At 54.7% G+C, this 22,189-nt stretch overlaps 3 protein-coding genes across 9 annotated transcripts in view; all 3 read left to right on the top strand.

The window, feature by feature from the left end:
* Positions 1 to 6,246, top strand: part of PRPF8 (pre-mRNA processing factor 8) — a 35,865-nt gene extending 29,619 nt beyond the window's left edge. The window contains exons 33-43 of the mRNA XM_059906357.1: positions 331 to 568; positions 706 to 834; positions 1,729 to 1,842; positions 1,927 to 2,100; positions 2,386 to 2,579; positions 3,308 to 3,547; positions 3,646 to 3,787; positions 5,022 to 5,162; positions 5,297 to 5,436; positions 5,542 to 5,744; positions 5,916 to 6,246. Coding sequence (XP_059762340.1) covers positions 331 to 568; positions 706 to 834; positions 1,729 to 1,842; positions 1,927 to 2,100; positions 2,386 to 2,579; positions 3,308 to 3,547; positions 3,646 to 3,787; positions 5,022 to 5,162; positions 5,297 to 5,436; positions 5,542 to 5,744; positions 5,916 to 6,070 — 1,870 coding nt within the window. The 3' untranslated portion in view covers positions 6,071 to 6,246. The remainder of the gene's footprint in view (positions 1 to 330; positions 569 to 705; positions 835 to 1,728; positions 1,843 to 1,926; positions 2,101 to 2,385; positions 2,580 to 3,307; positions 3,548 to 3,645; positions 3,788 to 5,021; positions 5,163 to 5,296; positions 5,437 to 5,541; positions 5,745 to 5,915) is intronic.
* Positions 6,247 to 6,756: 510 nt separating this feature from the next.
* RILP (Rab interacting lysosomal protein) lies at positions 6,757 to 10,336 on the top strand. 3 transcript variants are annotated; one of them, XM_059906763.1, is made up of 8 exons: positions 6,763 to 7,224; positions 7,297 to 7,390; positions 7,476 to 7,582; positions 7,671 to 7,916; positions 8,169 to 8,314; positions 8,681 to 8,803; positions 9,482 to 9,571; positions 9,834 to 10,336. In XM_059906763.1, exons 1-8 carry the CDS (start codon positions 6,997 to 6,999, stop codon positions 9,976 to 9,978), a joined length of 1,179 nt encoding a protein of 392 aa, XP_059762746.1. In that variant the 5' UTR covers positions 6,763 to 6,996; the 3' UTR covers positions 9,979 to 10,336. The 3 variants fall into 3 exon arrangements, with proteins under 3 accessions (XP_059762745.1, XP_059762747.1, XP_059762746.1); XM_059906762.1 differs by lacking the exon at positions 9,834 to 10,336 and having other exon boundaries at positions 6,757 to 7,224; positions 9,482 to 9,816; XM_059906764.1 differs by lacking the exons at positions 9,482 to 9,571; positions 9,834 to 10,336 and adding an exon at positions 8,915 to 9,475 and having other exon boundaries at positions 6,758 to 7,224.
* Positions 10,337 to 10,438: 102 nt separating this feature from the next.
* On the top strand, positions 10,439 to 21,128 carry SCARF1 (scavenger receptor class F member 1). 5 transcript variants are annotated; one of them, XM_059906758.1, is made up of 11 exons: positions 10,439 to 10,866; positions 11,141 to 11,202; positions 11,450 to 11,551; positions 12,381 to 12,906; positions 14,195 to 14,413; positions 14,826 to 14,954; positions 15,751 to 15,854; positions 16,351 to 16,471; positions 17,755 to 17,879; positions 17,971 to 18,117; positions 18,789 to 21,128. In XM_059906758.1, exons 1-11 carry the CDS (start codon positions 10,649 to 10,651, stop codon positions 19,646 to 19,648), a joined length of 2,613 nt encoding a protein of 870 aa, XP_059762741.1. In that variant the 5' UTR covers positions 10,439 to 10,648; the 3' UTR covers positions 19,649 to 21,128. The 5 variants fall into 5 exon arrangements, with proteins under 5 accessions (XP_059762741.1, XP_059762740.1, XP_059762744.1 ...); XM_059906757.1 differs by having other exon boundaries at positions 15,727 to 15,854; XM_059906761.1 differs by having other exon boundaries at positions 18,008 to 18,117; positions 18,789 to 18,996.
* Positions 21,129 to 22,189: the final 1,061 nt, after the last annotated feature.

The following is a 22,189-nucleotide window of genomic DNA, read 5'->3' as shown; positions in this document are numbered from 1 at the left end:
TCCCTGTGCTATATATACAATAGGTCCTTGTTGATTATCTATTTTATATGTAGTAGTATGTATACGTTAATCTCAACCTCCTAATTTATCCCTCCCCGCTGCCCCATACTTTAATATACACGTGTTTTTTTAGTTTGCCCAGGTGAGGTGAGGTTGGCCGTTTCCTCCACTGGGGTCACTGACTCTTTCTTCCCTGCCTCTACGTACGTGAGCAGGCACTCATTCTCAGCCTGGCCAACAGCCTTTTCTTCCTCTGTAGAGTCGCAGTTTGCCTTGTTCCTGGGACTGCCAGCCTGGTCTTAACCTTTCTTGCCTCTTCCACCCTCACAGTGCCTATGGAAACTGGTTCCCTGGCAGCAAGCCCCTCATACAGCAGGCCATGGCCAAGATCATGAAGGCAAACCCTGCCTTGTATGTGTTACGTGAACGGATCCGTAAAGGGCTGCAGCTTTATTCATCTGAGCCCACTGAGCCCTATCTGTCCTCTCAGAACTATGGTGAGCTCTTTTCCAACCAGATTATCTGGTTTGTGGATGACACGAATGTCTACAGAGTGACTATCCATAAGGTGAGAGTTAGATGCAGCGTGCGGGTGTGGGGCTCTGTATATGCCTGTGGGAGGGCAGCCGGGCAAGTGTGTGCATATTGGGAGGAAGGCGGTCTGGTTGTGTCTAGACTGTGCTAACTGATGTCATCATTCCTTAGACCTTTGAAGGGAACCTGACCACCAAGCCCATCAATGGGGCCATCTTCATCTTCAACCCACGCACAGGGCAGCTGTTTCTCAAGATAATTCACACATCTGTGTGGGCTGGACAGAAGCGTTTGGGGCAGGTGAGCATGTTAAAGGGTGGAGAGGCTGTAGAACCTTGCTGCCTCTTACTCTTTGGTATGTGGGGGGGGTGTATGTGACAGAGAGAATCTCCCGTTTCTCTCTTTGTAAGATTGAGGACATCTCATTTAAACTTTTTTCCTGAATTACTTAACTTGGGAAGTGTTCTTCTATAAGAGGTCCAAGAATATTTGAGGTCCTTCGTTACCTACGAGCTGGCGTCTCTGCTTCTTGAATCTCCCGTCTCTAACCTATCTTGAAGAGGGCTATGGAAAATCATCTTTCTAAAGGGAACAAGCACTCTTAAAATGTCATTTTCACCAAATCTCTTCTCCTCCTCAAAGCCTTTGGTAGCCCCTTTCTTTTTGCTGAATTAACTTTTTGGTTTCCTAGATACTTAATATCTGGTTGGCCTGTAACCTGTCCAGCCACAGTTCCTCTTCCTCTGTAGCACGGTTCCTCTGGCAGTCAGTCCAGGATCCTGGTATCCCAAACCCTGATGAGCATCTCCACCTCTGTGGCTTTGCTTTATAGGTCTTTGCTTCTAGAATGAACTCTTCTCTTCTGTTAATCACTGTCTTACTCATCCCTTAAGACTTCTTTCTTTGTGCAGCTTTTTATGACCTTTAGCCTTAATTTCTTTTGTCCCTGACATAGCGTGTATATAATCAAATACTAGCTTGTGGCACTGTGTGAGCTTTGTCTGGCCAGCTAGGTTGAAATACCCTTTGGGGCAAGGCCATTGGACGTTTTTTCTGTACCTCTGAAGTACCTAACATTCAATAGCAGTGTGCGATAGAAACATAGTCTAATTGTTTTAAGACTAGGATTTTTTGTTCTAGTTGACCTGGGAGGGTGGGGACTCAGTTTCCATGTTCTTCTCTCTTGCTTTTTAGTTGGCTAAGTGGAAGACAGCTGAGGAGGTGGCTGCCCTGATCCGATCTCTGCCAGTGGAGGAGCAGCCCAAGCAGATCATTGTCACCAGGAAAGGCATGCTCGATCCATTGGAGGTGAGAGGTGGTGAATGAGGTAGAAGGAAAGAGGGCTGAGACCTGCTGGTTCTGTTTCTAAACTTGGACTTGATCTTGTCTCAGGTGCACTTGCTGGACTTCCCCAATATTGTGATCAAAGGATCAGAGCTCCAGCTCCCCTTCCAGGCTTGTCTCAAGGTGGAAAAGTTTGGGGATCTCATCCTTAAAGCCACTGAGCCGCAGATGGTTCTCTTTAACCTCTATGATGACTGGCTCAAGACTATCTCATCTTACACGGTATGAAGCCACCTCACGACGAGGGAGGGTCACTCTAAGAGGAGTGGGTTTGGGGTCACAAGAAGGTCCTGTGCCTTAGCTTTTCCCACAGGCCTCTTATGGGGCCATTTTCACATCTTCAGCCTGTGCATGGGCCAGTGACTCTGCATATCAGGTTGACTCATGGTGAGGGGAGCACCGTAGGGTTTGAAATGGGTTCTTGGGTCTCCTGAAAGGATAGGATGGAGGAGAGGGGAAGAACATCAAGTAGCTGACCTCCTCCCATGCTGCCACATCTCTCCCCAGGCTTTCTCCCGCCTCATCCTGATTCTGCGTGCCCTGCATGTGAACAACGACCGGGCGAAGGTGATCCTGAAGCCAGACAAGACTACGATCACAGAACCACACCACATCTGGCCCACTCTGACTGACGAGGAGTGGATCAAGGTGGAGGTGCAGCTCAAGGACCTTATCTTGGCTGACTATGGCAAGAAAAACAAGTGAGCAGTGGTGGGGATACAGATGAGAGATCCAAAAAGGGTAAAATGGGTGGCTCAGTATATGCCTTCTGGGTTTTTTGCAACATTTTAAGCTCAGAAGTTTCTCAAGAAATTGTCCTGGAGATGCCTATAGAGGAGAGGTAGGTAGGCAGTGTCTTCAGATGGTGTAGGAAGCGTCCGTGTCTCAGGGCTCGGGCTGACACTTCGGCGCTATTCCTCAGCAGAGGCACTGTTGCCATTGTGAACGGGGCATTTCCTTACTGTCCATACATTACAGGAAGTTCTAACATCCCAGACCCCCAGGTACCACAGCTAATAACACACACACACACACCTTCCTTCTCTCTCCTTCCCTGTCATTGTGGCAACCAAAAATGTTCACCGAGTAAGGGTGCGGACACACCAACTGTGATTGAGAACTTGTTCTAGGATTTCCGTTTTTGAGAGTTTTTCCGGTTCCAGGGCACTTTTTGTTGAGGAAAAGTGGGAGGTATGAATGCTGAGCAGGTTTGAGCATGGCTGAAAGGTGTACAGGCACAGGGCCAGCCTGGGATGTGACAAATCTTATCCGTATTAGTGTATTTCCACTTCACACTTCAAGTGTCACTTGAAGATTATCTGGGGTCAGAGTATGGGCTCTCCTGTCCCACCAAGTTACACCTTGCCATTGGGGCATAAGTGACCAAGGGGAAGGGATCCTTGTGGTGTGACCCACACTGTCCCCACAGTGTGAATGTGGCATCACTGACACAATCAGAAATTCGAGACATCATCCTGGGTATGGAGATCTCGGCACCATCACAGCAGCGGCAGCAGATAGCTGAGATTGAGAAGCAGACCAAGGAACAGTCACAGCTGACTGCAACCCAGACTCGTACTGTCAACAAGCATGGTGACGAAATCATCACCTCTACCACCAGCAACTATGAGACCCAGACTTTCTCATCTAAGACTGAATGGAGGGTCAGGTAGTATAAGGGGCAAGAGGGGTAAGGATGGAAAGGCCTACTGATGCTACCTGAGGTGCTTGAGTTGAGAAATGCCAACATTCCCTACCTGTTTTTAGGGCCATTTCTGCCGCCAACCTGCACCTAAGGACCAATCACATCTATGTTTCATCTGATGACATCAAGGAGACTGGTTATACCTATATTCTTCCCAAGAATGTGCTTAAGAAGTTTATCTGCATATCTGACCTTCGGGCCCAAGTGAGTATGTTTGTTCAACTAGGCCACAGTGTGTGCCAGGCATTTTATGTGCCTAAAACTCACCTGAGATTTCCTGGAACTGGAGGTGCTGGTTTTGAAATTGATAGATGAGTAAATATACAAGGATAGCCAAAACAGGGAGGAGGGTTTCGGCCCCCACCAGATACCAGAACATTATAAAGCTGTGGCAATTGAGAAATGATGTATTATTGGCCTAGAAGTTATTGGAAGAGGATATATAGTCAGAAACAGATTCATGTGTATATAATAAATGTGTTGTATCACTTGAGGATCCCACTTCATCTGTGGGATTAAGCGTGCCTTATGATACTGAAACAGTCAGCAAAAGGAGGCTTGATCCCTGCCTCATAGCACTTACAGAAGTCAAATCCAGGTGGAGTACAAATCTGAACGTAAAATACTAAACTGTAGTAGAGTATTAGAAGAAAATGTTTATCGTCTTAAAGTTAGAATAACCTTCTTAAACACAAAGCCATCATCAAAATTAATAACTTGTGCGTGACAAAGGGTACCACAAAAGACAAACTAAAAACAGGAAGAAAATATTTGCGTAACTCTAAGATATAGTGGGTTTGGATCTAGAATAGGGAATTCTCAGAAGTTGATTTTTATAAAAGATAACTGTAGAAGAATGGGCAAAGGAGTATGAAGGTAGTTCAGAAAAGGAACTAAAGGTGGAAAATATATGAAAAGATGGTCAACTTTACTAGTAATCAGGGAGAATCATATTTTATAAAATACCAATCTGTGGCCTCAGTTTGGTGAATTTGAAGATTGTTAGTATCCTGTGTTGGGTGAGTTTATAGGAACACAAGTTTTCTTACTTTGTTCATGACAATGTAAAATTTAAAGTACTGCCGAGTGCTGATTTTATATATGTGTTCAGTTTGTGGAAATGCATGAGCTCTGTGCTTGTGTGCTCATTTGTTTATGGACACTGTACTTAAATACTTAAATAATCAACTGGGGAATGTGTGAGCAGTGCCGATTCCTGGACCCCACCCAAGAGATTCTGATGTGATAAGTCTGAGATGAGGTCCTCGTTTAGCATTTTGAATAAGCACCCCCAGGCGTTTTTGATGCAGGAGATTCTGACCACATTTTGAGAAACTCTGTCCTTGTTCTTGGAGAAGGGAATTAAACACAGGGCTGACAGCCCCAAATCTGGGCTTGTACTAAGAATCTCTTTGGTTCTTGACACCCTTGTCTCCAGATTGCAGGGTACCTCTATGGGGTGAGCCCACCAGATAACCCCCAGGTGAAGGAGATCCGCTGCATCGTGATGGTACCACAGTGGGGCACTCACCAGACTGTGCACCTGCCTGGCCAGCTGCCTCAGCATGAGTACCTCAAGGTTAGCGGGGGTGTGGGAGAACCGGGGCTTTCTGCTCTCAAGGTGGTGGAGGGAAGGCAGGGGTGTTACTCTCACGGGTGGGATTCCTGTCTGCAGACGGGGCTCTAAATAGCTTTTCACTGCTCTACCCACAGGAGATGGAACCCTTAGGTTGGATCCACACTCAGCCCAATGAATCCCCCCAGCTGTCACCCCAGGATGTCACCACCCATGCCAAGATCATGGCTGACAACCCATCTTGGGATGGCGAGAAGACCATTATCATCACCTGCAGGTGGGGTTGGGCCGCCTTGGGAGGAAGTACGATGGGGCAGGCATTGCAGGCCAGGGCCCAGGAATGGTAGCCTGAGCGCTGACTCTGTCCTCACTCCTCTTGCAGCTTCACACCAGGCTCCTGCACCCTGACAGCCTACAAGCTGACCCCCAGTGGCTATGAATGGGGCCGCCAGAACACAGACAAGGGCAACAACCCCAAGGGCTACCTACCCTCGCACTACGAGAGGGTCCAGATGCTACTGTCAGACCGCTTCCTTGGCTTCTTTATGGTCCCTGCCCAGTCCTCATGGAACTACAACTTTATGGGTATGTGAGGCAGGGTGCGGGGTGGTGGCGGGGCACACAGGAAGGTGGGGTTGGGGTTCGGCCATCACCCTTTAGCACTTGGGGCCGGACTCTGGTTTGGAGATGGCCCAGGACCCAGCAGGGTGAGGCAGGTGGACCTTGTCAACACTGGCCCTTTCCTTCTACTCCAAGGTGTTCGGCATGATCCCAACATGAAGTATGAGCTGCAGCTGGCAAACCCCAAAGAGTTCTACCACGAGGTGCACAGACCTTCCCACTTCCTCAACTTTGCTCTCCTGCAGGAGGGCGAGGTCTACTCTGCGGACCGAGAGGACCTCTATGCCTAGTTGTCTCCTCACCTCCTGCTTCAGACTCCCCAGAGTCCAGAGCCTTTTACCTTCACAGACAAGCTGGTGACATTCAGCAGCTTGGCCCCTTTTTCCTCTTATTTTGTGCTTATGTTGTTGACCTCGTGGTGACTTGTAATTCTGAACAAAGTATAATAAATTTTGTATAAATAGGAGTTTTTGAGTTTTTTTTTCCCCTCAGCTCGAATTCTGGGTGTAAGGATGGCAGAGGCCAGACTTGTTCACAGCAAGCTGCTGGACTGATCCTTGAGGCTCCCCTGATACTCAAGAGCTATGGGGGTAAATATACTCTAAACTCAGAGAACTGAAGGGGACTTGGGCCTTCACACTCCTGCTGCCATGATGACATTTGCCAATTTCCCTCCAAAATACCTGGAAACACTCACCGCTTTTCAACATCTGTTGGAGCAGTCTGCAGCTGTGGTGCCCAGCCTAGCCCTTTAAGCTTTGTGTCACTCTCAATCTGTCTTGGAAGCAGGCACATGGCTGGACAGTTGGCTGCCTCTGGTTGAGGCCAGTGACAGCTCTCCTACCTCTCACCTCTTGCCTGGAGAGTTGGCAGCCAAGTCAGGCCCCATGACTCCAGACACAGGGGTGGAGCCTGGTGTGGGCACTGGGGGGAGGGCTTGACGAAAGTGACCACTTACAGCCCTGAGCCTCAGCTCCTGGACACCTGGCTGGAAGTTGGCTGTCCTGCTTCCTGTGACCTTGGGGGCTTGAACAGGACAGGGAGCAGGGCACTCAGACTCTCCTTCCCCAGCCTTTTTCCCTTAATCCCTCCTCCCTTGTCGCTTCTACCCCGCCCTCTACCGTCCAAAACTGCTTCCTGGGCCAGGACTGGTCGGCCTTTTCCTTCCCCAGTTGTGGGGAGGAGGGTGTCGCAGCCCTAGTCGCCTTCGGGGGACATGGAGCCCAGGAGGGTGGGGCCTGGGGCGCACTGCTGGGGGCCTCGGGTGGCCGCGGGGTCGGGGACGGCTGCGGAGCTCGTGTACTACCTAGCGGGGGCCTTGGGCACTGAGCTGAAGGAGCTGGCGCGCCGCTTCGGGCCGGAGGCGGCGGCCGGGCTCGTGCCGCTGGTGGTGCAGGCGCTGGAGCTCCTGGAAAAGGCGGCTGTGGGGCCCGCCCCGGACTCGGTGAGTCACGGCGCCCTCCCTTAGCCGCCCGCGGGCTGGCGGGCCCCGGCCCTGACGGCGCGGCCTCTCCAGCTGCAGGTATCCGCGCAGCAGGCCGAACTCGAGCTGCGGCGGCTGCGGGAGGAGAACGAGCGCCTCTGCAAAGAGTTGCGCTCTGGGCCACAGGGTGAGTGCGGGCCTGCCGGGGCCCGGGGGCCGGGAGGCTCAGGGCCTCTCCCCGCGGGCCGCCGCTGAGAACGCCCCTTCCTCAGAGGAGCGCGCTCTGCTGCGGCAGCTCAAGGAGGTGACCGACCGCCAGCGGGATGAACTCCGGGCGCACAACCGCGACCTGCGGCAGCGCAGCCAGGAGACGGAAGCGGTGAGGGCAGGGCGGGGCGACGTGCGGGGGCGGGGCTCTCCCGGCCCTCCGGCGCCCCGCCCACCAGCCCCCTTTGCTCCGCCCACAGTTGCAGGAGCAGCTGCAGCGCCTCCTGCTGGTGAATGCGGAGTTGCGGCACAAGCTGGCCGCAGTACAAACCCAGTTGCGCGCCGCGCGGGACCGCGAGAGCGAATCAGAGCGGCGGCGCGAAGCGACCTTGGAGCCCGCGCCAGAGCAGGCGCAGGGCCAGGCCGCGGCGCCCGGGTGCGAGCAGAGGCAGGAGCCCGAGACGGCAGCCGCGGGCACAGGAGCCCCGGAGACCCATGAGGACCGGGTGAGTGCCGGATGAGGTCAGGGACCGGTCCGGCACTCGGGAAAGGTTTGCTGTGCTGCGTAGTTAGGGCCACCGGGAAGTTGGAAGGTGGCACGAATGTGCGCCCCCAGCCGGCCTCCGCCCCCAGTCTCAGCCAGAGCACCGGTCTGGCATCTATTGTAGCGCCCTGGCCTCCCAAGTCTCCCTGCCAGTCACCCTCTAGCGTCCCTTTCCAGCCGAGGCGCCCCCCTGACCAAGCCTGTCCTTCCGCAGGTGGATGCGCTGCCGCCGCCAGGACGCCCCCCCAAGGTAGGGCAGTGCGGCTTCAGTCGAGAGGAGGTTGAACAGATCCTTCAGGAGAGGAATGAGCTCAAAGCCAACGTGTTCCTGCTGAAGGAGGAGCTGGCCTACTTCCAGCGGTGAGGGCGCAGGACAGGGGTCGGGAGGCTCGGGGGCACCACTTGCACCTGTTCCCAGGCCTCGGTTCACCCTCCTCATTCTTTGGGTCATTGATATAGCCACGCTGTCGTGTGCCGGGCACTGGAGGACGAGAATCACAAAGCCCCTGCCCTCCTGGAACTTCTTCCACATGGGGTGGGCCATTGCAAAGGGTCACAGCAGCCATCAAGGAAGTATTCCTAGGAGGGGTGACATCTAAACTAAGGTCGGGGGGTTAGCAAGGCAGAGTGTTTCCAAAAGGGGGAACAACATGCACAGGTACTTGGGACGAGACCTACTCTTGGCATCCCCACTGCTTTTTCTCTGCCCCTCCCCCTCCTCTGTAGGGAGCTGCTCACAGACCACCGGGTCCCCGGGCTTCTGCTCGAAGCCATGAAGGTGGCTATCAGGAAGCAACGAAAGAAGATCAAGGCCAAGATGTTAGGGACCCCAGAGGAAGCAGAGAGCAGGTAAGTCCCTGCCTCCATTCCCACTGAGCCTGGTCACCTTCTGAGCCTGTTGCCTCAGACTGTACCTGTCACCCCAATCTAGTCACACCTTGAGCCTGTCACCTAACTTAGTCACTTCTAGAACCTAACCTGGCCTGGTCACCCCCTGAGCCTGCCATCCTGAGCGCACCACCCTTCTCTCTGGATCGCACTGCTCCCACCGGCCATGCTCCCCGTACATCCTGCTGAAGAAACCTGCTAATTCTGCTTCTCCACAGTCAGTTTTCGGTTTCTTGTCTTGGCTGCATCTGTTTGTTCTCAGATGGGTAAGGCTGTATCTGCAGTCTTGTCAGGGGCCTGCTGTGTGTCAGGCTAGAAAATAAAAGCCTCAAGAGGGCACTTCCCTGGCGGTCCAGTGGTTAAGACTCCGTGCTTCCAGTGCAGGGGGCACGGGTTCGATCCCTGGTCGGGGAACTAAGATCCCGCATGCCGTGGGGCACGGCCAAAAGAAAAAAAATCCTCTAGTTGTCCTCCGTCGCCCCTGCTTTTCCTTCTCTCCAGCTTTGGGGGCCCTGAAGTCACTTTGTCCTCCCCTGTCTGCTCCTGGGGGCGGCACAGAAGGCTGAACATAGCTGGAGTCCCGCTGTCCCTCAGGCCCTTGACAAATGACCCTCACAACTCCTCTCTCCTCTGCCTCAGTGACGATGAGGATGGCTCATGGCTCCTGCTCTCCAGGGATAAGGGAGACCACCTCCAGCCCCCACCCCCTGAGTCCAGAATACAGAGTTTGTATGTTGGGGGAAGAGGAAGGACAAATGTGGTGGGAGTGGAGGGACCCCACCTTTCCCGCTCCACTGCTGCTCACCCAGCCGCCCTGAGCTCTGAGCATGCCCGTCCCCTCCCGCTCCTCTGGTGGCCCCTTGACCTCCCCCTGCCTCATGCTGCCCTTTCGTCCTCTTGAGTCCCCTTTTTACAGCACCCCCTGCCTTCGGCCCCTATCCTTGACCTCCCTGGCATCCAGGCTCAGAGCACCTCTTGGCTCTCCCCGCAGCTTGGGCCTGTGGTATCGGGGTGAAACCGAGGCCCCTGAAGCGGAGGCCGGCATTGCGGCTACCAGCGAGGTACGGGGAGGAGAGGAGGCTCCACAGCCACCGCACTTGGAGCCTGTGGGCAGCCTGACAGCCCCCAACTCCTGACCGGCCCTGCTCTGCTCTCGATGAATATCTTCATCTGGGGTCCCAGCTGCCCCAGAGGCCTGACTTCGGAGTCTGTCTGGGGGTGGAAGTGTGACCTCAAATGAGGACAGGGCTCCCTCCTTCCCCGCCCTCCCCGGGCTCTTTTCTAACCCTGGCCTGAGCCGGGGTGTGACGGGGAGCTCAACCTACCTTCCTTCCTGTATCTCTGTGCCAAGCCTCCAGGGCCAGATAAAAGTGCTGCTTCTGTGAGTTTCAGTTTCCCCATCCATGAAATGGAGAGTTGACTACCTCCCTCCCAGGTGTTTGTACGGATGGCCTAAGCTAATGTAATAAAGCAACTGCCCGTGATACCCAGAAACTGCTCCATGTCTGTCTGTCAGTGGTCTGCCCCGGCCCAGCTCTGCCAGGAAGTTCCCCTTGGTTGTCACTGGCTGGGGAGGCTTCTCCCAGCGCGGACCTCCAGTGGGGAGCCTGACCTAGTGGATATCCATGGCTCACCCCCTCACCTATCCCAGTACCCGGAACTTACAGCCTCATCTTCCTGCCCCCTCCAGACTGAGACCAGCCCCTGAAGCTCCCGCTCAGGCCTCGCCATTGGCCTTCCTTCTCCTTTCAGTACTCTGGTGTCTGGTCCTCTCTGCGCCTGCCCACCCTCTCAGGGAGGTGCCTCATGGCAGCCCGCCCCTCCGGCCTGGTTTCCTCAGGAAAAGCCTTGGGAGGAAGCAGGGAGGGGGTTGGGAGCTGTGGGGGCCAGACTAACCCAAGCCCTCCCACTGCACTGGCCGCCATGGGGCTGGGGCTCCTCTTCCCTCTGCTGCTGCTCTGGACTCGGGGGACCCAGGGGTCTGAGCTGGACCCCAATGGGCGGCACGTCTGCATGGCCAGCAGGTGGGTCTTCTGGGGGTCTGATGGGGGGGGAGGAGGACACGAGGAAAGAGGGGCTAAAGCAAGAGGGGCGCAGGGACAGCCTGGAGGGTGGTGGGTAGTGGGGGCAGATGGTGGGATGGCCAGGGACAGAGTGGGAAGGGGTCGGGGACACGGGGGCTGTGACTCTTGGCCAGGCCTGCCCGATGGGGCTGGGGCAGCACCCCATGTCTCAGAGGGACAGTGATCCACCTGCAGAGCCAGGCTGCCCCCCGGCTGACCCCTCTCTGCCCCACAGCCCCTCTGCTGAGCTCCAGTGCTGCCCAGGCTGGAGGCAGAAAGATCGAGAATGCACCACTCGTGAGTAGCCAGGATGCACCCCCCACCGGAGGAGAAGGGAGGACAGAGCCCAGTGACCCTTCCTTCCTACCCTCCTGGGGTCTGTTTGCCCTCCTGAGCCCTAGAGCTAGGGTCCGTGCTGTGACCCAGCCCCCCAGCCCTGGGGAAACAGCTCTTGAGGGGGGCAGGCCACCGGGAGTCAGTGAGAGGGGCAGAGTGTCCCCTGGCCGCACCCCAGGCCTTCCAACCTGGGTGGGGTGTTTTTCAGCCATCTGCGAGGGGCTGGACGTCTGCCGGGAAGACGAGGTATGTGTGAAACCAGGCCTCTGTCGATGCAAACCTGGATTCTTCGGGGCCCGGTGCAACTCCCGTGAGTCCTGAGTCTCTCCTGAAGGATGAGGTTGCCGGGCAGGACTGGGGGAGAGGGGAGGCAAAGCATGTAGGAATGTAATCTTAGAACAGCAGGGCCAGAATCCCTCCAAGCTTCGCTGAGGAAACTGAGGTCGAGACAGGAAGTGACGCACTCTAAGGGGATGTCCTGAGTCATCTGGTTTTTATCCCATCCACAGAGCCCTCCCACAGGTTCAGTTCTGGGCCATTCATCTTCCCTTTCAACTTCCGGAAAGATGCTGTGGATCCCCGTTAACTGCAGAATGGATGCATTCTCGGTCTCCCCCGCATACACCGTGTGCACGTGTGCAGGGCGACTGGAATGTCCTCCCTCTCTGGCAGGAAGTGGCGCATGGGAGAGGGGCTGGTAGGCAGTTTAGCCAGAGGGCAGCCTGGCTAGGAGTCAGGGTTGAGAGGAGACACTGGGCGGAATGTGGCTTCTTCTTTGACGCGGACGGGCAGCATCCAGGCGGGGGAAGACACAGTGGGGGAACCCAGTGAGAGGGAGGAGGGGCATGAATGAAGGCACACCCACTTCTGTGTGACTCTGGGCAAGGCCCTTTGCCACTCGTGATCTTTAAGTGTGTTCTGGAATGTGGAAGTGGGAGGCTGGGCCAGTGGTAAGGATTTGTGTAGTTCAGAGTCTGGGGCAGGAAGTAAGCTGTGCCCCAGGAGGACAGGCTGTACCCGGCTCTTGGAGGGCGAGCCCGGCCGCCACCCGCCTTCCTCGTGGAAGGGGGCGCAGGGCGAGGATCCGTGGTGCCTGACCCTGAGCCCGTTGACCCCCTTCCCTTCCCCCCACCCCGCAGGCTGCCCGGGCCAGTACTGGGGCCCCGACTGCCGGGAGAACTGCGCCTGCCACCCACACGGCCAGTGCGAGCCGGCCACGGGCGTGTGCCACTGCCAATCCGACCGCTGGGGCGACCGCTGCGAGTTCCCGTGCGCCTGCGGTCCCCACGGGCGTTGCAACCCCGAGACTGGCGCGTGCCGCTGCGAGCCCGGCTGGTGGTCGCCCACGTGCCGCCGCCCGTGCCAGTGCAACCCGGCGGCGGCGCGCTGCGATCAGGCCACCGGCTCCTGCCTGTGCGAGCCGGGCTGGTGGGGCCGCCGCTGCAGCTTCCGCTGCGCCTGCCACGGCTCGCCGTGCGCGCAGGAGTCGGGCCGCTGCGCCTGCCGGCCGGGCTGGTGGGGCTCCGAGTGCCGGCAGCCTTGCGAGTGCGTGCGCGGCCGCTGCAGCGCCGCCTCCGGCCTGTGCACATGCCCGCCCGGCTTCCGCGGCGCGCGCTGCGAGCTGCCCTGCCCCGCAGGCCGCTACGGGCTGCAGTGCCGCGACAGGTGAGCCGGGGCAACGGGAGATGCGGGAGAGAAGGAAGGGAGGAGGGCGTGAGAAGGAAGGGGAGAGAACGAACGGGAGGGAAAGGGGATGAGCCGGGGGCGCAGGGAGAATGTTGCGCAGAAACAAACAAGGATGGGGTGAAAGGGGGAAAAGAGACCCTCGACGCCCTAAAGTCCAGCCTCGCCCACCACTTTCATCCGCTTACTGTTAAACAAAATACTACTACTAGCAAGCCGTAGAAACAGATAATCAACATTGTGGCAAAAGGATTGCAAGGTCCCTCTGAAACTCAATGGCTTTCAAACTTTGACTAGTTCCACCCACAGTAAGAAATGTTTTACCTCCCATCATATATAATATATGATGCGATATATATTAACTGAAGTAAAAACTTAACCAGACAACACACATATGTACACCGAAATGTTTTCTATTCTCTCTCTCTCTCTCTTTTTTAATACTGGTCAGGATCTGCTAAATTGATTTTATGAACTCCCTTCTTCACCCTACTAATGAGTCTGATCCAAGCATGTGATCCCAGATAATTAAGTCTCTGGAGGGAAAAACTTCAAGTAAGGATCAATGAGATATTAAGATAAGATAAACCTTATTGGAAAAGTTGCTAAATGAGTAGATCCTAAGAGTTCTCATCACAAGGAAAAAACCTTTTTTTTTCATTTTTTGGTATCCGTATGAGATAATGGGTGTTAAGTAAACTTTTCGTGGTGATCGTGTCACAGTATATATGTGAGGAGGTCATTATGCTGCACACCTGAAACTTATACAGTGCTGTATGTCAATTATAACTCAATAAAACTGGATAAAATGTAAGATAAAGTTCTAGTGGTGAAAACAGACACTTTATGCGTTTTCATAATGCATAAAATGGCATAGAGGATACACTACTGAGGACTGCTCACACCAGACCTCTGAGATGGCATGGGTGGAATGGAGGAAGGGGAAAAGGGGAGGAGGGGAACACTGGGCAGAGGGAAGCAGAGGTTGAGGTCGTAACTTGGCTTCCCTGGCTGGGCTGGGAGCTCCTGGTGACCCTGGGACCCAGGGGAGGATGGGGCTCAGTACCAGGGGTTAGGAAAGGGCTGGAATCCTACTAGAGCCCACAGAGATAGTCTGCCCGGCCTCTTTGTTGTACAACATGGAGCAACTGAGGCTCAAACCCGCCTGAGTGACCCAGCTGGCACCGGGAGGCCCTCCGGCCCCTGGCGGCCTGGGTGGGTGCCTCATCCATCCGCCTCCTAGTGCTGCGTGTACCCTTTCTCTTCCCAGCTGCGGCCACTGCAAGCAGCATGAGCCATGCTCTGCAGACACAGGCAGCTGCGAGTCCTGCGAGCCGGGCTGGAATGGGACGCAGTGCCACGAACCCTGCCCTCCTGGCACCTTTGGCGAGAGCTGCAGGCAGCAGTGCCCCCACTGCCGGCTTGGGGAGGCCTGCCAGCCAGACACCGGGCACTGTCGACATTGTGACCCTGGCTGGCTGGGGCCCAGGTGAGGGGGCCAGCCTGCTCAGGGTGAGGGTATACCTTCCTTCTAGATCCTCACCCCAGGGGCTCCCTCAGGGAGAGCTGCCCCTCCCGAAAGGCACACATTCACACAGCCCTGGGGGCCCGCCTCCTGGGGAAGACTGAGGTGGGAGAGATGGGTGCTAATGGGGCCCTGGGCACAGCTTTCCTCCAGCTCCCTCACCACTCAGGCTTCCCGCCCTCTTCTCGTCCAGGGATCTGTAATCTGCCACCTACTGGGTCTGGCCTCAAATTCAAGGCCCTGTTTGCACCTGAGCTTCACTGCTGCAAACTAGACAACTGGGTCTCTGAATCTACAAGTGTGGGCAGATGGGTGAGGCCCCTCTGTGGGGTCCAGCCCTGCCCTGCTCCCCATTCTGAGCCTTGCCTCACCTCAGGTGTGAAGACCCCTGCCCGATTGGCACCTTTGGGGAGGGTTGTGGCTCTACCTGCCCCACCTGCGTCCAGGGGGCCTGCGATGCTGTGACTGGGGAGTGTGTCTGCAACGCCGGCTACTGGGGGCCCAGGTGAGGACTGGGGCCCTGGAAGGAGGCAGGGGCCTAGGTCAGGCCTCTGTGCAATCTGCTTCCCAAACTCCCCTTCCTGGGCTTCTCCATCTCCCAGATTCCCACCCAGCATCCTCATAACTAAGAAGTTATTCCTCTTGTTGTGGGGTCTGCATCTTCCAAAGGAGGGTCAGAGTGATGCTTAATCTAAAAGGCCTGGCTCCTGAACTAGAAGCTACTTAGGAGGAGGGCGCCAAACCCCACTGTTGTTTCCCTAAGGTCTTCAGGTGGTAAAAACATAATCAGTGTCACTATCTCCAATGTCAGGTTTTTCCCACCTGTAGGATAGAATGTAGTATCAACTGGAAGAGACCTCATTTTATAGAGGAGAGGACCGAGGCCCAGAGAGTTAGGGGCAGGGCTGGGGATGGCTCAGACCTCCAAACCCTGAGGAAGTGTCTCTGGATTCCATTGGCATCTTGCTTATTTCACATTAGTGCCAGGTGGGCAAGGGATGAGGATCATGAGAGGCGGGCCCTGACTGTGGCTTACACCCTGGGGGGCCTGGGAGCCAGGGGGCAGTTTGTGGGTGGTCTCTCTGGAAGATGGGCTTAGGGGCTAAGGGATTCTTCCAAACACTGCCAGGGGTGCTGAGAATGTGGCTGAGAGGTCAGAGGACTCTGCGTGGGCATCATCCAGGGAAGTCTGTGTGGCAGGGGGTGGGAAGCAGTGCCCGGAAATCTACCCTCCCCTGTCCCCTGCCCACCTCCATGCCTTCTCACCCAGCCTTCAGCCTGTCTCTCCTGTCACCCCAAAGCTGCAACACTTCATGCCCATCTGGCTTCCATGGAAACAACTGCTCTGTTCCCTGCGAATGTCCAGAGGGAAACTGCCACCCTGTCTCTGGGGCCTGCCAGCTGGGTAAGGTGGAAAGAAGGATACAGGGAGAAGTAACCGGGGAAAGAGTGGCCCTTTACATGGGCTCCGGGGCCTCATCTCTTGCCAGAGAGGCTGGGCCCTCTTCAGAGATGTTCTCTTTACTTGAAATCTGTATGGGTGCTTTGGGGCCCCCTGAAGATGTGACAGAGCCTCTGTTCCCTGGGAAACCAAGCTAGCACCCAGGAAATGAGCGGACAGGGCTGGACACTGGGATGTCTCATCAGGCCCGAGAACTGAGGGCAAGAGTTTGCGGAACAGGCCGTGGACCATCGGGAGAGGACAGAGCAGTGGGGAGGCTGCCTGGAGGAGGGGGCCTCCAGGCTGAGCAGAGTCTACATGTCTTAGAAGAGCGGGAGGGACCCACAGGTGGAAGGTTCCCAGAATCTCCCCAGAGTAGGCAATTCAGAGCTAGAGATGAGACGTGATGTACGGGAGACAAGATGGCCCTGAATAGTTGCCCGTCCCTGGCTCTCCCTAGGATCTCATAGTCAGGATGCCGCCCTCATTGCGGGCATTCTTGTGCCTCTGCTGCTTCTCCTCCTGGCCATCGCCTGCTGTGCCTGCTGCTGCTGGGCTGCCCGGTTGGACCCCAAGGACAGGTGAACCCTGGCCCCTTCCTTCCCGATTCCACAGCTCAGGACATGGGTGGAAGCAAGGTGGCATCTGGTCTCCTTTCAGGGGTGGGGATGGGCTGGCCTTGTCATACATGTAGGTCAGAGGTAACGAGGTAGCTGGCAGTGGCTGTGGCCTGGAGACACCAGGTCAGCCCTCTGCCCTCCTCAGAAGCCTTCAGTGGGGGAGGTTCTGAGTCACGCGTGAGCAGGGGGCCCCGGGCACCAGGATGGCAGAAGGCAGAAGCAACGGGACAGCTCTGGGCAGGGAGGGGAAGAGACCAGGCCTCAGAAGGGAGAGTGCCATAAAAGCCTGAGCAGTGGTTTAGCAGAGAATGTGGCTTTTCCAGAAAAGGAGAGGCGAGGAGGGATTTGCGCTTGCGGGCTGCTGTGGGGAAGCGGGGAATATTCCTTGCACAGAGCTTTGTTCCTTTACAAAGTCTCTTCGTACTTCTCAGCTCCTTGGAGGCTCACAGCAGCATGGAGGTTTGGAGCAGGGCACGTGGGGGCAGGAGGATTAGCGTTCTCAGTTCCCAGGAGGACACAGGCCCAAGGTGACCCAGCTAGTCACTGGCACGCGCAGAGCCCGTGGCCGGTTCTCTGGACTCTTTGTTTTGTCCTGTGTGCTCTTATTAGTTCACGCACTACCCCTTGATCATGTCCCCCTCTGTGCTGTGGGGCATCCTCAGACCAGCAGACCCAGTAGCCTCCCCGCAACCCCGGGGCATAGAGCCTGGAGGTGGGGAGAAGCCCCTCACAGGAAGACCAGGACATGTGCACAGACTGTCTGAGGAATGGTAATGAGTGAAGCTGTCACTTCCAGCTTCGGGGCGGGGACAAGAGTGGGCTTCCTGGAGGTGGTGCCACTTCCAGAAAGGTAGGTGAGCTGGGCTCAGCTGGGATGATAATAACACACTGCTGCATTTTGGGGCAGCCCCACCAGGTAGCTGGTACTGTGCTGGGTCCTGAAAAAAGTTCTGATAGATAGCAGTTGTCCCCATTTTACGGATGAGGAAGCTGAGGCCCAGAGAGGTGAAGTCTGAGCCACAGTAGCTACCTCGTGACTCTGGAGCCACGCTGCCCTCTACGACAGGCCCAGATCTCAGGGTCAGTAGTTTGGACTTTACTCTGTAGTCATAGAGAGTCACTGAAGTAGACACTGTCACTCTGTCACACGAATCCTGGGACCAGAATGGTCCTGGCCCTTTTCTGCTGCCCCCGCCCCACCCCAACCGGGGTCTCCCTCACTGACGACTCTCCTGTGCCCTCAGGCCAGCGAGAGATGGAACCGCTATGTCCAGGATGAAGCTGCAGGTCTGGGGGGCACTGACCTCCAGCCTGGGCTCTGCACTGCCCTGCGGTTCCCTCAGCAGTCACAAGCTTCCCTGGGTGACAGGTAAGTGGGTGCTGAGGGTCAGGGGCTGCAAGGGGACAGGGCTTCCCCTGGGGCTCTGCGCCTGACCTAGAGCCTCCCCCTCCCGCCTCAGTCTCGCACCATGATCCGGAGATCCCCTTCAACCATAGCTTCATCGAGCCGCCCTCGGCTGGCTGGGCCTCGGACGACTCCTTCTCTACTGACCCCGAGTCTGGAGAAGAGGACGAGGGTCCTGCCTACTGCGTGCCGCCCCAAGAAGGTAGCCCCCAAACAGCCCACTCAGCCCCTGAGCAGCCCTGCTCATCACAGCCTCTCCTTTATTCCTTCAGCAAACGTGTATCAAGCGCCCGTTCCATGCCCTTCACAGTTCCTGGCAGTGGGATGCAGTAAAGAACAAGATAGATTCCTGTCCTCCCCAAGCCTGTAGTCTGGTGGGCAGTAATCAGACACATGTGGGACAGAGTGACACGTGCTTTCATGGAGGACATGCAAGTCGGGGCTCGGAATCCAGCCACGTGAGGGATGACTGGAGTCAGGGAAGATGTCTCGGTGTTAGTGGTATTGGAGTTGAGCCTGGCAGAATCAGTAGCAATTAGCCCAGGGAAAGTTAGGGAGAGTTGGGAATGATGTTTCAGGAAGAGCGAACAATATACCCAAAGGCACAGAGGTAAGACGGACATGGCCATGTGGCACTGAAGGAGTTTTAGCATGGTTAGAGTGTGACATTAGTGCAAAGTAGGGGGGGGTGGTGAGGAAAGAGGGTAGAAGCAGTAGCATCTGCCTGAATAGGCCCCGCCCCTGCCTCTCTGCATCCTCACCCTCTCCCTTGCCCCATCTGGGGGGCCTCCCAGAAGATGCTGAGCTGGGTAAGCAGGATGGATTGGGGTAGCCAGCCCAGCTTTGGCCAAGCTCTTCTGTCTCCTTTGCCAGGGATGGTCCCTGTTGCCCAAGCAGAGTCACCAGAGGCCAGCCTGGCCGGAGGTCCCTTCCCTCCCCCTGAGGACGCCTCCACGCCGTTTGCCATCCCGCGCACTTCCAGCCTAGCTCGGGCCAAGCGGCCGTCGGTCTCCTTTGCTGAAGGCACCAAGTTTGCACCACAGAGTTGCCGAGGCTCGGGGGAGCTCTCCAGCCCTCTCCGTAAGCCCAAGAGGCTCTCCCGGGGGGGCCAGCCAGGTCCTGAAAGCCAGGAGGCCGAGGAGTCCACAGGCCCAGAGCAAGCAGAAGTGAACGGGGCCCCTCCTGGTGCCGCCAGCCCCAGGGATTCAGCCATTGGCCGCCGCCGGCTCCCACTTAGTGGCCGGACAGTGGCTGAACGTGTGGAAGCCATTGAGGGCAGTGTCCAGGAGAGTGCAGGCTCTGTGACCACAATCTACATGCTGGCAGGGACACCCCGGGGATCTGAGGGCCCCGTCCGGTCTGTCCTCCGCCGTTTTGGTAGCTTCCAGAAAGGCCAGGCAGAGCCCAAGGTCAAGAGTGCCATCCCCAAGCCTCCACGCCGGGCCCTGAGTCGGAACAAGGGCAGCCCCGGGCTGGCCTCTGGCTCTGCCAATCAGAGCTCCAGCTCAGCCCCAAGTGAGGAGCTGACTGGGGCCTTGGAGTCTGCAGGGACTGGGCCAGAGGAAGTGGCCAGTGGGCTAGGGGATGGCATCAAGAGCTCAGGGAGAGGCCAGGAGCTGGTCCCTGAGGGTGGTCCCCTAGAACAGGATCCCCAGAAGCTGGCTGACGAGGAAGGGCAGGAGGAGCCCCAGTATGAGAATGTCGTACTCATCTCTGGGCCACCAGAGCCCTGAGGACCTTGAATTTCGTGAGTGGGAAGACTGTGGATGGTGCTTAGGCATCCGAACTGCCCCAAATTAGACTGTGTTTTGTGCTGGGAAAAGATCCCAGGGCCAGGAAAGACACGCTGGAGCTCCCGCACTTCCACCGGGACGTGTCAGAGCTGGAGGCTAGTTGGCTCTGGCCCTGGCTGTGCTCTGGGAGTCAGTCTGGAAGGCCTGGGCAGAGACCCCACGGGATGGGGTCAGGAAGGGGAAAGAGATGGCTGCAGGGACTTTTTCTCTGTTGTCCTGTACTCTGTTTGCTCCCAAAGGCTATTCTTTCCTTCATTTGCAAAACATTTTTCTGAAATGGGAAACAACCTAAATGTTTGATGCTAAAAGATTAATTAAAGAGCTATTCCTTATGAAAGGTTCCTAAACAACCATAATAAATCAGGTTGTGTAAGAATATTTAGTATGGGAGCATGTTCACACTATCCTGCTACGTGTAAAAAGTAAGTTTTCTTTTTACAAATTTCATTCCTTTTGGCCTCAGAATATATGTTTAGAGTTCTTCCATTTTGTGTTTATTTTGTGACTGTTTTACAGACTTTTTAAAAAAAGATGTATGTGCATAAAAAAGATTTGAGGGAAAGGCATCAAATGGCATTCTTCTCTGGGAGATGAGATTGTGGCAGATATTTATTTTCTTCTTAAATTTTTGAATAATTTGCAAATTTTCTACAGTGAACGTTCTTTTTACTTTTCTCACTAGGTTGAATATTTAAAATTATAATAGGCAATATTCTTCATTAAAAATAAAAAGTACTAACATTATAGACATGTCTAGAGTAAAAATGAGATTTCTCTTCTCCCCAGAGGATTCTGGGGGATGAAGGAGGGGCCAGACTTAATTTTCACGGAATGCCTGTTGGTCTAGTTCTGAATACTCTCCTCGCATACTTGTATTAGCCAGTCAGGAAATAAAGAGCAAGTCCCTCTGTCCCAGTGTGCAGAGAATCTCATGAACAGTTTAGATGCTTCCTTTCAAATGTTTTTCTGTGCGCGTGAAAACAAAAGAACATACTGTTCTGCAATTTGCTTTTTTACTTAACAATATAACCTGGCTATCTTTTGATGTCAGTAAATATAAAGCTACCTCTTTTTATAAAAAATGGCTGCATGGGATTCCATCATGTGGAAATAATACAGGTTATTTAAACCATCCCCTGCCTATGGGGATGTGGGTTGTTTCTAATCGTTTTGATACAATAAATGATGCAGTGGACAACATTGGTCTACATTTCCTTTTGCATCAGTGCTAGGTTTTCTGTAGCAGAGCTTCCTGGAGGTGGAATTGCTGGGTTATGGGGTAAGAAAATTAAACATTTGAGTATTTACTCCAATTGGCCCTCCAAAAAAAGTTGAATGGCTTTGTGTTCTCATAAATTATGTTGGCATCTATTTCCCCACACCCAATCTGATAGGTTAAAAGAGATATCTCATTATTTTAGCACGTACAAAATATAACTAAAGTAATAACATTTTAAATTCTTAAAAAGTTAAACTCTTTGTACAGACAGATAAAAGTTTTGGGTTTTTTTTTTTTTTTTTTGGCCGTGCCAAGCAGCTTATGGGATCTTAGTTCCCTGACCAGGGGTTGAACCTGAGCCCTCAGCAGTGAGAGCACAGAGTCCTAACCACTGGACAGCCAGGGAATTCCCCAGATAAAAGTTTTTTGTTTGTGGGGTTTCTGTTGTTGTTAAGTATCTTCTTTTTTTTTTTTTATAATGTTAATTTTTTTCCTTTTTCTTTTTTTTTTTTAATTATTTTTGGCTGCGTTGGGTCTTCATTGCTGTGTGCGGGCTTTCTCTAGTTGTGGCGAGCTGGGGCTACTCTTCCTTGCAGTGTGCAGGCTTCTCATTGCGGTGGCTTCTCTTGTTGCGGAGCACGGGCTCTAGGCACACGGGCTTCAGTAGTTGCAGCATGCAGGCTCAGTAGTTGCGACACGTGGGCTCAGTAGTTGTGGCACACGGGCTTAGTTGCGACATGTGGCATCTTCCCAACCCGGGGATCGAACATGCGTCCCCTGCATTGACAGGTGGATTTTCAACCACTGCGCCACCAGGGAAGTCCTGTTTGTGTTTTTTAACTATCAAAAATGGTATCATTCATGCACCCAATGTTCACAGCAGCACTATTTACAATAGCCAGGACATGGAAGCAACATCAGTATCCATCAATAGATGAATGGATAAAGAAGGTGTGGTCTAGGACTTCAGGTTCGAGCCCTGGTCCAGGAAGATCCCAAATGCCATGGAGCAACTAAGCCCATGCGCCACAACTACTGAGCCAGCGCTCTAGAGCCCATGAGCCACAACTACTGAGTCTGCGTGCCACAACTACTGAAGCCCGCGCACCTAGCACCCGTGCTCTGCAACAAGAGAAGCCACCGCAATGAGAAGCCCGCGCACCGCAACAAAGAGTTGCCCCCTCTCACAGCAACTAGAGAAAGCTTGCGCACAGCAAGGAAGACCCAACACAGCCATAAATTAATTAATTAATTAATTAATT

This window comes from Balaenoptera ricei, chromosome 20 (genome assembly GCF_028023285.1).
Source record: "Balaenoptera ricei isolate mBalRic1 chromosome 20, mBalRic1.hap2, whole genome shotgun sequence".
Classification (NCBI taxonomy): Eukaryota; Metazoa; Chordata; class Mammalia; order Artiodactyla; family Balaenopteridae; genus Balaenoptera; species Balaenoptera ricei.
Note: the sequence above shows the minus strand (reverse complement) of the source record. Positions and strands in the feature narration are given on the sequence as shown.

What these genes read in the sequence shown, in the direction of transcription:
- RILP (XM_059906762.1), top strand. Translation starts at nt 6,997, where the DNA reads ATGGAGCCCAGGAGGGTGGGGCCTGGGGCGCACTGCTGGGGGCCTCGG. An exon ending in GTTGCGCTCTGGGCCACAGG is followed by an intron (nt 7,391 to 7,475) that starts GTGAGTGCGGGC and finishes CCCCTTCCTCAG; the next exon opens with AGGAGCGCGCTCTGCTGCGG. An exon ending in GAGCTGGCCTACTTCCAGCG is followed by an intron (nt 8,315 to 8,680) that starts GTGAGGGCGCAG and finishes CCTCCTCTGTAG; the next exon opens with GGAGCTGCTCACAGACCACC.
- SCARF1 (XM_059906757.1), top strand. Translation starts at nt 10,649, where the DNA reads ATGGCAGCCCGCCCCTCCGGCCTGGTTTCCTCAGGAAAAGCCTTGGGA. An exon ending in CGGGGCCCGGTGCAACTCCC is followed by an intron (nt 11,552 to 12,380) that starts GTGAGTCCTGAG and finishes CCCACCCCGCAG; the next exon opens with GCTGCCCGGGCCAGTACTGG. An exon ending in CAAGCTTCCCTGGGTGACAG is followed by an intron (nt 17,880 to 17,970) that starts GTAAGTGGGTGC and finishes CTCCCGCCTCAG; the next exon opens with TCTCGCACCATGATCCGGAG.